This window comes from Oncorhynchus tshawytscha, linkage group LG14 (genome assembly GCF_018296145.1).
Source record: "Oncorhynchus tshawytscha isolate Ot180627B linkage group LG14, Otsh_v2.0, whole genome shotgun sequence".
Taxonomy (NCBI): Eukaryota; Metazoa; Chordata; class Actinopteri; order Salmoniformes; family Salmonidae; genus Oncorhynchus; species Oncorhynchus tshawytscha.
Genome location: NC_056442.1, coordinates 13,446,575 through 13,461,997, shown reverse-complemented (window position 1 = coordinate 13,461,997; position 15,423 = coordinate 13,446,575). Strand labels below are relative to the sequence as shown.

Below are 15,423 nucleotides of genomic sequence, written 5' to 3'. Positions count from 1 at the left end.
CAACGCTGTTCAGATGAATGAACAACTGACAAGGAAGTCTCATCGCTTTTTCTTTCTTTCTCTTTCTCATTTTCCCTTTTTCTCTCTCCCACCATCCATCTTCTCTCTCGCTCGCCCTCCCTCCATTTCTCTCTGTCTCTCTCTCTCTCTCGTACACACTCCATACAGGTGTCTGGGGCAGAGGGAACGGATCCGGCCCGTATTGTGGTTGAGTCTGTGAGTAACGAGGACCTGTCAATCCTGGAGATCCCCACCACCTTCAATGTCAGCTCCCTCAGCAGCCAGACCAGCTGCTCCTTCTCTCAGGACCTCCAGGACCCCCATGTACCCACCGCTCCGCCCCAGGAGCCGCCTGCCCCCATCCCAAAGAGCCAAGGCCTGCTCACCCTACCCAGCTACCTCCCTCCCATGCGCTTCATCCAAGGCCCGGCACGGTATGGAAGCCCCAGAGGACACAAAACAACCAAAAATATGTCACTTTCCCAATTCTGCCTGTCTGTCTGTCCTACTGACTGATAGTGATTTAGGACTTTATTCAATATTCAATCTGTATCGCTGAGGCATTACAGATTGAGCGATAGAAATGCAAAGGTCATTTCTGATTGAGCTGGCATACAGTATGCAAGGTTTACTGTGAATGTAGTCCCCACCAATGGAGGAACATTGTCTTTAAATTTCAACTGGACTTTAGTGCTGAACTTCCGCGATACGTATTGAACAGAGCCCTTCGAGTAGCAGGTTCATTGGCTAAGTCCTTTCCTCCAGGTCTGGTTGAACCTATCTGCCTGCCGAACTATGCAGAGAGATTTGAGGAGGGGATGTTGTGCTGGATCTCTGGGTGGGGCGCCACAGTGGACGGAGGTGAATGGGCTCAAATTCAACACCTGAATAGATGCGCAAGCATGCCCGTGTGTGTGTCTGTCTGTCTTTCCAGGGGAGACCAGTGTGTCCATGCATTCTGCCCAGGTCCCTGTGCTCTCCAGTAGGGACTGCAGTGGACCGAAAGTGTACCAGGGTGCCATCTCCCCTTGGATGGTCTGTGCAGGCTACCTAGAGGGGGGCAAAGACTCTTGCCAGGTATCTTTCAGAAGTGGACCTCAAGAGTTCCATGCACCATTTGTCTAAAGGACAAAGTGCAGACAAAAAGCACACAGTGAAGACAAACGGTGGGCACTGTGTGGGCACTGTGTGTTGGCGATCACAAAACGGTGGTGATTCAGCAAGTAGAATCGTCAGAAAATTAACAGAAAATGACGACCGATTTCCCGTTCGTTAGCACAGTGTGTTTTGTGTTTGTGGAGTAAAATGCACTGCCGCTAATCCTGGTGTGTTTGGCGCCCAGGGGGATAGTGGAGGCCCTCTGGCCTGTGAGGACTCATCAGTGTGGAAGCTGGCGGGGGCCACTAGCTGGGGCTATAGCTGTGCTGAGAGGAACAATTCTGCCGTGTACACTCTCATTCCCCACGCTCTGACCTGGATCCACCAGCAGATGAATTCTACTGTTGATACTGTATAGTGGTGCACTCGAGAACTCTACTGGTGGCAGACAGTACTGCAAAAGTATTACAGCTGCTATGCAAAGGAGAGAGATGCATGGTTTAAATGGACAGTTCACCCCGAAATCATAGTTTGTCAGATGTTTTCAGACATCCAAATTAATTTAGGCCTGGATTTACTAAGAGTTTACCAGTTGCAGAATGAACTGTTCCTTTAAGAGTGAAGAAGTCTTAAAGTTTGAGACAGCCAGTGAAATCAATCAACGGAAAACCTTTTTTAGTTTATTAGTCAGCGATGAATGATTGATATATACAAATCTGTTAGTCTAGTTAACATCCAAATGACATACTCCCATTCTATGATATCTTCCCACAGAAAGAAGAGCCACTGAGCCCTTGATCCCCAAAGTATACAGTAGCTGACAGAGTACTTTACTCAGAGACACTATTTATTTGTTCTTAAGCACCACAGTGAACGGACACAATCTGAGGCTGAGCAATAGCTCTATTTTAAAGTCAGAAAAACAAGATGGAGGGAAATGGTGAAGGACAAATGGAAGACTGAGAAGATGAACTAGGGCCAGGATTCAATTCGGACTGCGGAAGATCGGCATTGTAGCAAGGTTGACATTAAAAGGTCATTTCCGATTGAGCAGACATCTGCAGTGTTTACTTTGAATGCGATCTCCATGACCGCGGTAACGTCGCCTGTAAGTGGGGCATAGCCAAAAAGGGTGATCAGATTGAATCCTGGCCTAAGCTTGGTCTCATTAATATGTTGACATCTCATCTTGACACACAAACGGTGCATGTAGACAAATGGAATAGCCGTAACATGTACTTTGTAATGTCATTACATAGCAGATGTGTTCGCAGAGAAATATGGAAAATACCATAAAAATATGTATTTTTAGGAAAAAGCTTTTTCAAATGATTCCTTTTTGATGTTGCATTCATAAGCATGTGTGAATTTCTTGTTTCAGACATCTTTGCACAACTATCAATACATCCTCCAACAAATCCTCGGTTCGATATCCTCCCCTGAAATACCGCGTCTACACTCTGAAACAAAAAAACAAAGATGAGGGATATCCTTCTTGAACATTTTATTATTAGAGAAATCCAACAGACCTTGAAAAGCAGGTCAGCCATATTGGACATTCAATGTTCATACATAAATATTCTTTAAAAAAAGATCTAAAAATAAAAACACTAAGCAAAAAAGCTAAATGAAAATAAACAGCCTTCATTCCAAACATTTTACATATAAAAATAGCATATTTTTTTCTCTGTTTCTAGTAGGACCTTAAAGGCCTAGTGTGGATAGTCTTGGACACTGATGAGTGTTGAGTAATATTGTCAAACACAGGCATGCACGAGGGTGTGACATCACATCCCGCTGTAGTGGTATGTCACTCCAATCCGGCCATGTCACCCCCCTCCTCCTCGTCTTCCTCCTCACTCTCGCCCTCCTCCTCCTCGCTGTGTCCTCCCATCATCACCTGCTGCATGGCCAGTGTTGCACCATCTGATGTCAGCGTCTGCAGCTCGTCTACACTCATGCCCATCGTCACCATGGTAACTGTGGGCACAGGGGGAAAAGATCAAGCTTCCGCCACATCCACTAACCAGTACGTAATTGGACAGTGTATAGTCAATCCGAGTTGACCGGGGTTATTGTGGTAATGGAGACGGCTGGTATGTTAAGGACAAGATCAAGTCATATCAAGGTGTGAAAGCCACAGCATGACATTCCCCTCAGCCTGTAATAAGGACTGGGGATTTTTTTTTTTTTAAAGTCATGATTGCAACGGACATGTTCCTACTGTGATTTCTCACTTTAACAGGAGCATATCAGTCTTGCAGACTTTTCATAATATTTGTTTTTCTGGGCATTTACCGTCATCGTCCATGGCCACCTCTTGCCCTACACCGGCCGAGGCAATGTTGTTGGCCATGGGCCAGAAACGCTGGGTGGGCCGGCTCTGGGGAGTCCTCTTCCTGCTCTTGGGCGTGTCCGACGCACTGCTGTCCATCATGGGCTGGAGGATCCGCCTCCTAGCATTAATGAACCTGGAGAGGGAGAGACGAACAGGGGCTAAGCCAATCATCCAAGGCCACAATTCTGCGCTTGGGTTTAGGGTGTGTGTGTGAAAGATTGACTCACCAGTTGTTGACCTGCAGCAGGGTCAGGTTGGTCTGTATGGCGAGCTGTTTCTTCTCGTCCTCTGTGGGATAGGGATGCTGAGAGAGAGAGAGAGATGCAAAGAGACAAGGGTAAAGAATACAAACAATCATTTACAGCAAATTATTGTTTGTGTTTAGCTCCCTATTAAGCCCAGTAGGTACTGGGAGAGACTGTGGATGGATGATGTAAGACTAAAAGGTCAATTTGTATGGGAACAGCACAGGATGATGACTAAGTAAAGTCACTTCTATGTGAATTAGAGTTCGGAGCAGCCTGGCCACTAGTCGGATACCTTTTTACCCAATTCCTCTGTTTTCCTCTGAGAAAATCTGAGGTATCAGGAGGTTGGGCTTTCGTCCCAAACCTGGATGCATTTAGATTCAACATTAGGATGTACAGAGGCTTGAGTGCCAGTATTGGCAACTCAGGAGCAAGCAGAGAGGAACAAGCTGTAGTGAAGACGCTTCATCCTACAAAGGGCTAGGATTATCTAACATCTGGCTGTTAGTTAACCGTCTCTTACATGCGCGCACAAACACACCCGCGCAGGCACACACGCCCACACACTCACAAACACACACAGGGAACAAAGGGTCTCTGTGAGCTACCAGTGTTGTTAGCTTCTGCCAGTGGGCCTGTGAGCTGTCCACTGATTAACCTCTGATTAGCATTTAGCCAGCCGACCATGGGCCAGTCATATGAGGGCCTAACACATCAGTCTCTGTCAACGCAGCCGCTCCGAGCCATCATGGGATGAGACATCGTGACGGGGGCCATCATTCTCTCTCAAATGCATGCACGTGCACACTCACATGCACGCAAGCATGCACAGACACCCTTGGAAAAACCTAGCAAAGATTTACTCTGAGTTACAATACATTTAGTTATAGTTATTCTAATCTTCGGAATGGTACGAGGTGGTACGAGGTGCAAGGTATTCTAGTGTTCAATTTACACCTTGAGGTGTTTTTCACTCACCCCTATGTGCTGGAAGAGCCAGGTGCGCATGATGTTGGTGGCTGATTTGGGCAGGACGCCCCTCTTGTTGCTCTTGGGTGAGCTGTCCTCCTGGGTGAAGAAACTGCTCAGGTCCTGATTGAGCTGCAACTGGAGCTGTACACACACACACAGTCAATTCAGAGAACCGCCTGTAGTTCGTGTGACTGTGAGCGTACGTCTGTCTGTGTGTGTGTGGCGTATTCCTCACCTGTGTGTTGTTGATGCGTATTGTCTGGGGTGAGATAGCTTGTCCAACCACTTGTCCCTGAGGAGTGACTACTGTGATGGGCTGGTACACTGTACCACCTGCTCAAAAAACACACACAAATAAACAAGTTATGACACGTTTTTGGTAACTTGATCCAAGGACCCTCAGCACCTCACTATAATTTTTTTTAAATGTTTTTATTTCACCTTTATTTAACCATGTAGGCCAGTTGAGAACAAGTTCTCATTTACAACTGCGACCTGGCCAAGATAAAGCAAAGCAGTGAAACAAAAACAACAGAGTTACACATGGGATAAACAAACGTACAGTCAATAACACAATAGAAAATCTGTATACAGTGTGCAAATGAGGTAAGGAGGTAAGGCAATAAATAGGTCATAGTGGCGAAGTAATTACAATTTAGTAATTAACACTGGAGTGATAGATGTGCAGATGATGATGTGCAAGTATAAATACTGGTGTGCAAAAGAGCAGAAAAACAAAATAAAAAACAAATATGGGGATGAGGTAGGTAGTTGGTTGGGCTATTTACAGATGGGATGTGTACAGCTGCAGTGATCGGTAAGCTGCTCTGACAGATGATGCTTGAAGTTAGTGAGGGAGATATAAGTCTCCAACTTCAGTGATTTATGCAATTCGTTCCAGTCATTGGCAGCAGAGACATATAAGGAAAGGCGGCCAAAGGAAGTGTTGGCTTTGGGGATGACCAGTGAAATATACCTGCTGGAGCGTGTGCCTTGGGTGGGTGTTGCTATGGTGACCAGTTAGCTGAGATAAGGGCGGAGCTTTACCTAGCAAAGACCTATAGATGACCTGGAGCCAGTGGGTTTGGCGACGAATATGTAGCAAGGACCAGCCAACGAGAGCATACAGGTCGCAGTGGTGGGTAGGATATGGGGCTTTAGTGACAAAACAGATAGACTGCATCCAATTTGCTGAGTAGAGTGTTGGAGACTATTTTGTAAATTACATCGCCGAAGGATTGGTAGGATAGCCAGTTTTACGAGGGTATGTTTGGCAGCATTAATGAAGGAGGCTTTGTTACGAAATAGGAAGCAAATTCTAGATTTAACTTTGGATTGGAGATGCTTAATGTGAAACTGGAAGGAGAGTTTACAATCTAACCAGACACCTAGGTATTTATAGTTGTCCACATAAGAGTGGGGCAAAAAAGTATTTAGTCAGCCACCAATTGTGCAAGTTCTGCTACTTAAAAAGATGAGAGGCCTGTAATTTTCATCATAGGTACACTTCAACTATGACAGACAAAATGAGAGAAAAAAATCCAGAAAATCACATTGTAGGATTTTTAATGAATTTATTTGCAAATGATGGTGGAAAGTAAGTATTTTGCCCCGCTGTATTCTAAATCAGAACCGTCCAGAGTAGTGATGCTAGGTGGGCGGGCAGGTGCGGGCAACGATCGGTTGAAGAGCATGAATTTAGTTTTACTAGCGTTTAAGAGCAATTGCAGGCCACGGAAGGAGTGTTGTATGACATTGAAACACATTTGGAAGTTTGTTAACAGAGTGTCCAAAGAAGGGCCAGATGTATACAGAATGGTGTCGTATGCGTAGAAGTGGATCAAATATTCACCCGCAGCAAGAGTGACATCATTGATCTGCGATGCAGTCATTAGAGAAACCAAGGTTGTTGAGTCTGCCGATAAGAATACGGTGATTGACAGAGTCGAAAGCCTTGGCCAGGTCGATGAAGACGGCTGCACAGTACTGTTTTTTTTATCGATGGTAGTTATGAAATCGTTTAGGACCTTGAGCGTGGCTGAGGTGCACCCGTGAGCAGCTCAGAAACCGGATTGCATAGCGGAGAAGGTACGGTGGGATTCGAGATGGTCGATTTGTTCAATTGACATTCGAATACTTTAGATTGGCAGGGCAGAATGGATATAGGTCTGTGACAGTTTGGGTCTAGAGTGTCTCCCCCTTTGAAGAGGGGGATGACCGCGGACGCCTTCCAATCTTTAGGAATCTCAGACGATATGAAAGAGAGGTTGAACAGACTAGTAATAGGGGTTGCGACAATGACGGCGGATAATTTTAGGAAGAGAGCGTCCAGAATGTCTAGCCCAGCTGATTTGTAGGGATCCACATTTTGCAGCTCTTTCAGGACATCAGCTGTCTTGATTTGGGTTAAGGAGAAGCTGGGGGAGCTTGGGCCAGAAGCTGCGGGGGGTGCAGAGCTGTTGGCCGGGGTTCGGGTAGCCAGGGGGAAAGCGTGGCCAGCCGTAGAGAAATGCTTATTGAAATTCTCAATTATCGTTGATTTATTGGTGGTGACAATGTTTCCTAACCTCAGTGCAGTGGGCAGCTGAGAGGAGGTGCTCTTATTCTCCATGGACTTTACATGGACTTGTCCCAAAACTTTTTGGAGTTAGTGCTGCAGGATGCAAATTTCTGTTTGAAAAAGCTAGACTTTGCTTTTCTAACTTATTGTGCACATTGGTTCCTGACTTCCCTGAAAAGTTACATATCGCGGGGACTATTCCGAGGTAGTGCAATGCGCCACAGGATGTTTTTGTGTTGGTCAAGGGCAGTCAAGTCAGAAGTGAACCAAGGACTATATCTGTTCTTAGTTCTACATTTTTTTGAATGGGGCATGGTAATTTAAGATGGAGAGGAAGGCACTTTTGAAGAACAACCAGGCATCTTCTACTGACGGGATTAGGTCAATATCATTCCAGGATACCCGGGCCAGGTTGATTAGAAAGGCCTGCTCGCAGAAGTGTTTTAGGGAGCGTTTGACAGTGATAAGGGGTGGTCGTTTGACCGCGGAACCATAACGAACGCAGGCAATGAGGCAGTAATGGCTGAGATCCTGGTTGAAAACAGCAGAGGTGTATTTAGAGGGCACGTTGGTCAGGATGATATCTATGAGGGTGCCCATGTTTACAGATTTGGGGTTGTACCTGGTAGGTTCCATGATAATTTGTGTGAGATTGAGGGCATCTAGCTTAGATTGTAGGACGGCCGGGGTGTTAAGAATATCCCAGTTTAGGTCACCTAACAGTACAAACTCTGAAGATAAATGGGGGGTAATCAATTCACATATGGTTTCCAGGGCACAGCTGGGAGCTGAGGGGGGTCTATAACAAGCAGCAACAGTGAGAGACTTATTTCTGGAGAGATGGATTTTTAAAAGTATTAGCTCGAATTGTTTGGGCATAGACCTGGATAATAGGACAGAACTCTGCAGGGTAACTCCACCCCCTTTAGCAGTTCTAATTTGATGGAAAATGTTGTAATTGGGGATGGAAATTTCTGAATTTTTGGTGGCCATCCTAAGCCAGGGTTGGCGGAGTGTGCTAAAGCAGTGAATAAAGCAAACTTAGGGAGGAGGCTTCTGATGTTAGCATGCATGAACCCAGGGCTTTTCCAGTTACAGAAGTCAACAAATGAGAGCGCTTGGGGACACACAGGGCCTGGGTTAACCTCTACATCACCAGAGGAACAGAGGAGGAGTAGGATAAGGGTAAGGCTAAAGGCTATAAGAACTGGTCGTCGAGTGCGTTCGGAACAGAGAGTAAAAGGAGCAGACTTCTGGGCGTGGTAGGATAGATTCAGGGCATAATGCACAGACAAGGGCGTGGTAGGGTGCGAGTACAGTGGAGGTAAACCTAGGCATTGAGTGAGGATGAGAGAGGCTGCATCTCTGGAAGCGCCAGTTAAGCTAGGTGCGGTCTCCGCATGGGGGTGGGGCAAGGGAGCTAACCGAAGCATGTAGAGCGGGACTAGGGGCTCCGCAGGAAAACAAAAAAATTAGAGCTACCCTAAACAACAGTATACAAGGCATATTGACATTAGAGGGAGGCATAAAGCAATCACAGGTCTTGATTGCGAGGGCTAAGACAACAACGCGTAAACAGCTAAGACAACAACAACAACTGGTAAATGGCGATGAATGGACAGAGAGGGTCACTTAGCTACACACAATTCGAGGCTGAAGCCGACAGATAAACAAAATGAAGTACCGTGTTATAATCAACTTTAAAATTAACTCTGAAAATAGGCAACATTCACAGATTCAAGGAAACTGACTAAAACAGGGAGGAACTACCTGAACCTGATAACTAAGAAAATAATGTTTTGCTACGGTGTGCCATAATTAATATGACCCAGTATTGACTAGTAGCTGTCTTAACAAGGACACAGTAAGGCCGGAGAAGAGAGGGTACCTGTAGAGGTGGTATGCCACGGAGACATACCTGCTAACACTTGGCCAGCAGAATTGACTGTTGTCAGGGTAACGTTGCCCTGCTGCAGGGCCGAGGCTGACATCACAATGCCTTGAGGGCTGAGGGTTCCTGTCAGTGGGCTGGAGGTCTGGGGGTGAAACACACACAAAATTAGCCTAACTGCATTCACATTAATTTGTGTTCATCTTGTATAATTTATACCTATAATGTGTGAATTGTACTATTATGTGCTTATCATTTAATCCCAATTCAATAGCCAAAGTTCCCTCTGGGAAAAATACAAATAATCTATGAAGGGAAAATGTGTGTGTATAACCTGCGTGTGAGTACCTGAATCTGGACAGGGGAACAGGGGCTGTCAGTTTCTCCCCCACTAAGCAGGGTCTCACTGTTCATCTTGGTGCGCAGGCAGGCGATGTAGCGGCTACAGAAGTCCTTACACAAGTCGCTCACTTTCTCCAGCTCCAGGAGGTGGATACGCAACACCTGGATGGCCTTCACCATCTGGGGTTAGAGGTCAAGGGTCAAAGGTCAGGTCATTAGCAGGCCATTAGTAGGCATGCTGCCAACCCATAACTCTAACCCTGACCCTAGCCAAGGGTTAAGCTTAACCATTACCAATTAGTTCATTCAACATCAGTTTGCTGGTCAGTCATGTCTCTTCAGTTCTTCCCAATAAAGATTTTTTTTTTTTTTGATAAAACATTTACTATCACACATACAATATTTCAATTGCTTGATGTTAAGATATGCAATTCAAGAGTGGTTTGTTAAAGGGCACAACAGCCGTGGAACTTCGTTATATTATCTTTTAATATCGAAAACAGACAACGATGTGTAAGAGCTGGGTCATGTTCATTAGGTACCAAAAGGAAGAAAACTGACTAAAATAGGAATGGACCAACTGGACATATCCAATAAGAAACAAGTATTTTTGTTTTTCGTTGCAGAACATTTTCAAACGTTTTCAGTTGCATGCCCAAATGAACAGGACCCTGGTAGTGCAGAGTTACTCACCAGGTTGTCCACGTCTGGGTCGTCACAGAAGAAACCCTTGCCCTCTTTCTTCTGGCTACGGACAAAGTTCTCAATGTCCACATTGAAGCTGGCAGAGCTGACGCAGTCCGAGCTCTGAGTCGACTGCTCACACTTCTCAAAGAGTAGGGCCAGCAGAGGGAACAGGGGGTGCCTACGATGCACAGGCGAGTGCAAAGGATTAACGCTACAGTAGGCGCAGTTAATGAAAGCACACAAACACACAGTCATGCACCGATGCTCACACATCCACACAAGTTTACAGTCATAAAGAGGACATGGGAAGGAAAATGGATTGAAAAAAAGTGGAGAACAGAGAGAAAGAGCTCTAATGAGGAGGACGGAGTGGAGGAGTACCATGACTCGCCTACCTGTAGATGGCCTGCTTGTCTGTGTCCATGGGCGTCTGGGGCTGCATGGCAGAGGGGCTGCCTGCTCCCCCCTCGCTCAGACTCTGCTCTGGATCCCCCTCCACATCCGCTCCCACGCGCATCTGCACCAAGACCTTTACCAAGGAAAGAGACAAAGACGGTAAAAAGAAGATTAGGATACAATGCAGAGAAAATAGGAGAGTGGAGGAGAAGGGAGGGGATAGGAGAGTGAAATGCAGTAAAGTTAGGTCAGTGGTTGGTGAATGACTCCCCTCAGGGTGGTAGTGGGGTGAGGAGTACACACACCAGCCCCAGGGAGAGGAGAGAGAAAGAGACTAGTCTGTCTCTTTCCACTCATAACACTGTCTCAATTCAGCAGCTTACAGAGACCGCATTAGCTATTTATCATTCACATTGAACCCTGATGAATACACGGTCTTAACTTCGACACTCAGAAGTTGTTCATGATCCAGTCTAGTCCTTCCCTGTTTCAACAGTTTCTTCCATTTGGTTTCCAGTGAACCCGACCCCTTCCTACAGTGCCTTAGGTCAGACTCATTCCAACTATGACTAATTTTTCACTAGAACTGACATACATTGTTTTTTAAAGTGGTCCTCTGTAGCACAGATGTTAGAGCATAGTGCGTGCAACAGCTGGATAATGGGGTTGATTAATAGGACCACCCATATGTAAAAAAAATAAAAATAATAATGTAATTTTATACTGAACAAAAATATAAAATGCGACAATTTCAAAGATTTCACTGAGTTACAGTTTATATAAGGAAATCAGTCAATTGAAATAAATTCCTGAGGCCCTAATCTATGATTTTCACATGGCTGGGAATACAGATATGCATCTGTTGGTCACAGATACCTTTAAAAAAAGGTAGGGGAGTGGATCAGAAAACCCGTCTGTATCTGGTGTGACCATCTCCTTTCATCAGCTGTCCAGTTGTCTGGTCTCAGATGTTCCCGCAGGTGAATATGCCGGATGTGGAGGTCCTGGGCTGGCGTGGTTTCATGTGGTCTGCGGTTGTGAGGCCAGTTAGACGTACTGCCAAAATGACGTTGGAAGCGGCTTATGGTAGAGAAATTTACTTTAAATTCTCTGGCAACAGCTCTGGTGGACATTCCTGTAGTCAGCATGCCAATTGTACACTCCCTCAAAACTTGAGACATCCGTGGCATTGTGGTTTGTACAGATGAACGTGATACCTTCATGCATTTGGAAATTGCTCCCAAGGATGAACCAGACTTGTGGAGGTCTCCAATTTTTTTTCTGAGGTCTTGGCTGATTTCTATTGATTTTCCCATGATGTCAAGCAAAGAGGCACTGAGTTTGAAGGTAGGCCTTGAAATACATCCACAGTTGCACCCCCAATTGACTCAAAATTATGTCAATTAACCTAACAGAAGCTTCGAATGCCATGACATCATTTTATGGAATTTTCCAAGCTGTTTAAAGGCACAGTCAACTTAGTGCATGTAAACTTCTGACCCACTGGAATTGTGATACAGTGAATTATAAGTGAAATAATTGGTCTGTAAACAATTGTTGAAAAAATTACTTGTGTCATGCACAAAGTAGAGGTCCTAACCGACTTGTCAAAACTATAGTTTGAAATTTGTGGAGTGGTTGAAAAACGAGTTTTAATGACTCCAACCTAAGTGTATGTAAACTTCCGACTTCAACTGTATATCACACAGCTCATTCATTGGAATATGGCCACCCACTTTGTCATATGTTCAAACTTCACTCCTCCTCATCTTCAATCTCTTACCTCATCCACCTCCGGGTACTCATCTAGAGATGCCGAATGGGCTTCCATCATGGTCGCTGCCAATGATGCCAATACTCGGGCATTCCAGTCCAAGACCTGTGCCTACCAGTCCTAGAGACACATGCATCAGACATGGGGTTTAGATTAGGTTTTTGTTGTTGTCATAGATTAGATATAACCATTGCATGATACAGACATAGCCAATGAAGAACGTAGGGTCAGGGCACTATGTCAACACAGGGCCTTGCATTCTGGGGTATGAGGATTCATGTTTTTTGGTGTGTAAATGCTTGGTCACTGTATGCGTGTATCAGAATGGAATGCAGACAGTGCAGTTATCAATTCCCGCGGGCGCAGCGTGGGAGGTATGTTGTACAGTCAGTAGCCCTAACTTCCGGGCACATATTTTGATGAAATAATTAAACGCAGAAGTTGTGCATCTACAGTTCGTAATGTTCACCAAGCATCATCCTAAACTGTGATACTAGGCCCATGAATCTCTCCTTAGCAAGCCGTATTCATGTGGAAAAATAAACAAGGGAATAAATCAAACGTGTTTCTAATAACAAACAAACGTGCATACAATTTCGTGTCAATTTGATTACCGATTTATCCTACCCTCGCTGTCTAAATATCGTATAGCGGCTCAGGCTACATGTATCATATAATATGGGTGCTTTCAAATGTTGAACAAATAAAACACTGTCAACAGCACACATCCCATCGACGTTGCGGTCATCGATAGGTATCTCTCCTAATAACATTCGAATGTCCAGTAGTCTGTAGATTAGTCAACACACGCCTGGCCTTCTCATTCACCCTTTCCAATGCGCCTTTTCCAAATAAGCGGACATCTTTTTTTCTCTCGTCACAACAGCTTGCCTTCATGTGTGATCAGTCTTTTGGCTCACTGTTCATTCTGCAAAGTGCACATTGGCTCATTCCACTGCGAGCCATTGCATTCGAGCATGTAGCGTCGATTGTTAGATTGATGGGCGACGAAAAAAAAGAGGAATTTGAGTGACAGCTTACCTTAGTGCCAATCTTCGTCACAGTGACAAGGGGCTGCTGCAATCCGGGCCCGCAGTTTTCGTGTGTCGTCACTACGTATAGGCTCGCAGACTATTTTCTCTCATTAATATTCAACATGTGGGAGGAGAAGCAATTCTGAACATGCCTTGTCCCGCCCCTGGAGGCCGATACCCTGCCCCTTATGCTTAAATTATGATGACAATTATTTATATTACATCAAATGTATACACATTTAAAATGGTATGTAATGGACTAGGCCTACAAACTACAAAAACATTCAGAATTGAAAAGTTATCCCTAATAATTGACATCATGGGTTTTATATTTCTGATGCAATGACTACTTTATAAACAAAGAAGTGAATGAGACTACCCATACTAAAACATATAATTGATAAAAAATGGTTATTGGTCAGATTTAACAGACAAAAGAGAGTGACAGAGTGAAGATCATTTTGAGGACCAATCATCTAACTTGGAAAAGAGAGAAAAAAAGTGACACAGTACAATGTGAAATCTATGCTCCTAAATTAAGATGTACATTCTGGATCTAAAGTGCATCACAGAGGATCAAAGGATAGTAGAACATGTGCCTCGACTGACCTGACTTTTTAAATGTAATTTAAAATTACAACCAAATCTTACCAAAACGAAAACAAAGGACTGATACTTATGAACACACAATTGACTCATCAAGGATCTTGAAAATGGGGGAAGTCAGTGAGGTCACCGCCACCATACAACCGCTGTAGTTTGGCCATCTCCTCAGACAGTGCTTTCTCATACATAGGGCCTGCATCAACCAAGAGGCTCTGATATGAAGAATATCAGGGGTTGGAAGATGGAAAGCCTAAAACATGGTGAGACATGAGGAATCAAAGAGACGGTGTAGAAAATCTACACCCCCTTTCAAAATGGTAAAACTTTTGTTGCCTTATAGCCTGAAATGAAAATGGCTTGAAATAGTTTATTATTCCATTGATCGATACATCCTACCCCACAGCTTCCAAGTGAAAGCAATATTCAGATTTTTATTGATTTATTTTTATCAATAAAAAAATGAAATAGCTTGGTTGGACAAGTGTCCACCTCCTTGTAATATCAAGCCTAAATTAGCTCAGGTGTAACCAATCACCTTCTAAATCAAACACCAAGTTAATTGGCCTCCATCTGTGTTAAATTGTAGTGATTAACATGATTTCAGGACACATTCAGCAGTTCCTGTAGGTTCCCTCTGCTGAGTAGTGAATTGCAAAGCAAACACGCAACCATGAGCACGAAGGAGCTTTCAAAAGAACTCTGGGACAAAGTAGTGGAAAGGCACAGATCAAGGGATGGGTATAAAATATTTCAAAGGCCTTTAATATCCCCTGGAGCACGGTCAAGACGATTATTAAGAAGTGGAAGTTGTAAGGCATCAAAGACCCTGCTTAGATTAGGCTGTCCCCAGTGGTGTAAAGTACTTAAGTAAGAATACTTTAAAGTACTACTTAAGTCGTTATTTGGGGTATCTGTACTTTACTATTTATATTTGACAACTTTAATTTTACTTCACTACATTCCTAAAGAAAATAATGTACATTTTACTCCATACATGTTCCCTGACACCTGAAAGTACTCGTTAAAAATGGTGCAATTCATGCACTTATTAAAAGAACATCCCTGGTCATCCCTACTGCCTCTGATCTGGCGGACTCACTAAACACAAATGCTTCATTTGTAAGTGTTGGAGTGCGCCCCTGGCTATCTGTATATTAAAAAAAACAAGAAGATGGTGCTGTCTGCTTTTCTTAATATAGGGCATTTGAAATCCTTTTACTTTAGTATATTGTACCAACTATTTACTTTTGATACTGAAGTATACTTAAAACCAAATACTTTTACTCAAGTAGAATTTTACTTGGTGACTTTCACTTTTACATGTCATTTTTTATTAAGGTATCTTCACTTTTACTCAATAATGACAATTGGGTACTTTTCCATCTATAGCCATCCCGCCAGACTCGATGACAAAGCAAGTAGGAGACTGATCAGACAGCTACCAAAAGTCCATTAGCAACTTTGAAAGAGCTACACA

General features: G+C 44.1%; 1 protein-coding gene across 3 annotated transcripts; it reads right to left on the bottom strand.

Annotated features, from left to right (window-relative positions):
* Positions 1 to 2,587: 2,587 nt before the first annotated feature.
* Positions 2,588 to 13,436, bottom strand: LOC112266580 (homeobox protein PKNOX1). Of its 3 annotated transcripts, none has more exons than XM_024444173.2 (11): positions 13,348 to 13,436; positions 12,316 to 12,426; positions 10,532 to 10,665; positions 10,143 to 10,314; positions 9,456 to 9,629; positions 9,105 to 9,252; positions 4,892 to 4,989; positions 4,663 to 4,797; positions 3,664 to 3,740; positions 3,397 to 3,569; positions 2,588 to 3,078 (listed from the first exon to the last, which is right to left on the bottom strand). In XM_024444173.2, the coding sequence occupies exons 2-11, from the start codon at positions 12,364 to 12,366 to the stop codon at positions 2,909 to 2,911; spliced, it is 1,332 nt and encodes a 443-aa protein (XP_024299941.1). In that variant the 5' UTR covers positions 12,367 to 12,426; positions 13,348 to 13,436; the 3' UTR covers positions 2,588 to 2,908. The 3 variants fall into 3 exon arrangements, with proteins under 3 accessions (XP_024299941.1, XP_024299943.1, XP_024299942.1); XM_024444175.2 differs by having other exon boundaries at positions 9,135 to 9,252; XM_024444174.2 differs by lacking the exon at positions 13,348 to 13,436 and adding an exon at positions 13,198 to 13,318.
* Between the last annotated feature and the right edge of the window lie 1,987 nt (positions 13,437 to 15,423).

Coding starts and splice junctions, on each gene's coding strand:
- LOC112266580 (XM_024444173.2), bottom strand. CDS start 12,366: ATGATGGAAGCCCATTCGGCATCTCTAGATGAGTACCCGGAGGTGGAT. Junction 10,666..12,315: donor AGTACCCGGAGGTGGATGAG/GTAAGAGATTGA, acceptor TCCTTGGTAAAG/GTCTTGGTGCAGATGCGCGT. Junction 3,741..4,662: donor GGCTCTTCCAGCACATAGGG/GTGAGTGAAAAA, acceptor TCTCTCTCTCAG/CATCCCTATCCCACAGAGGA.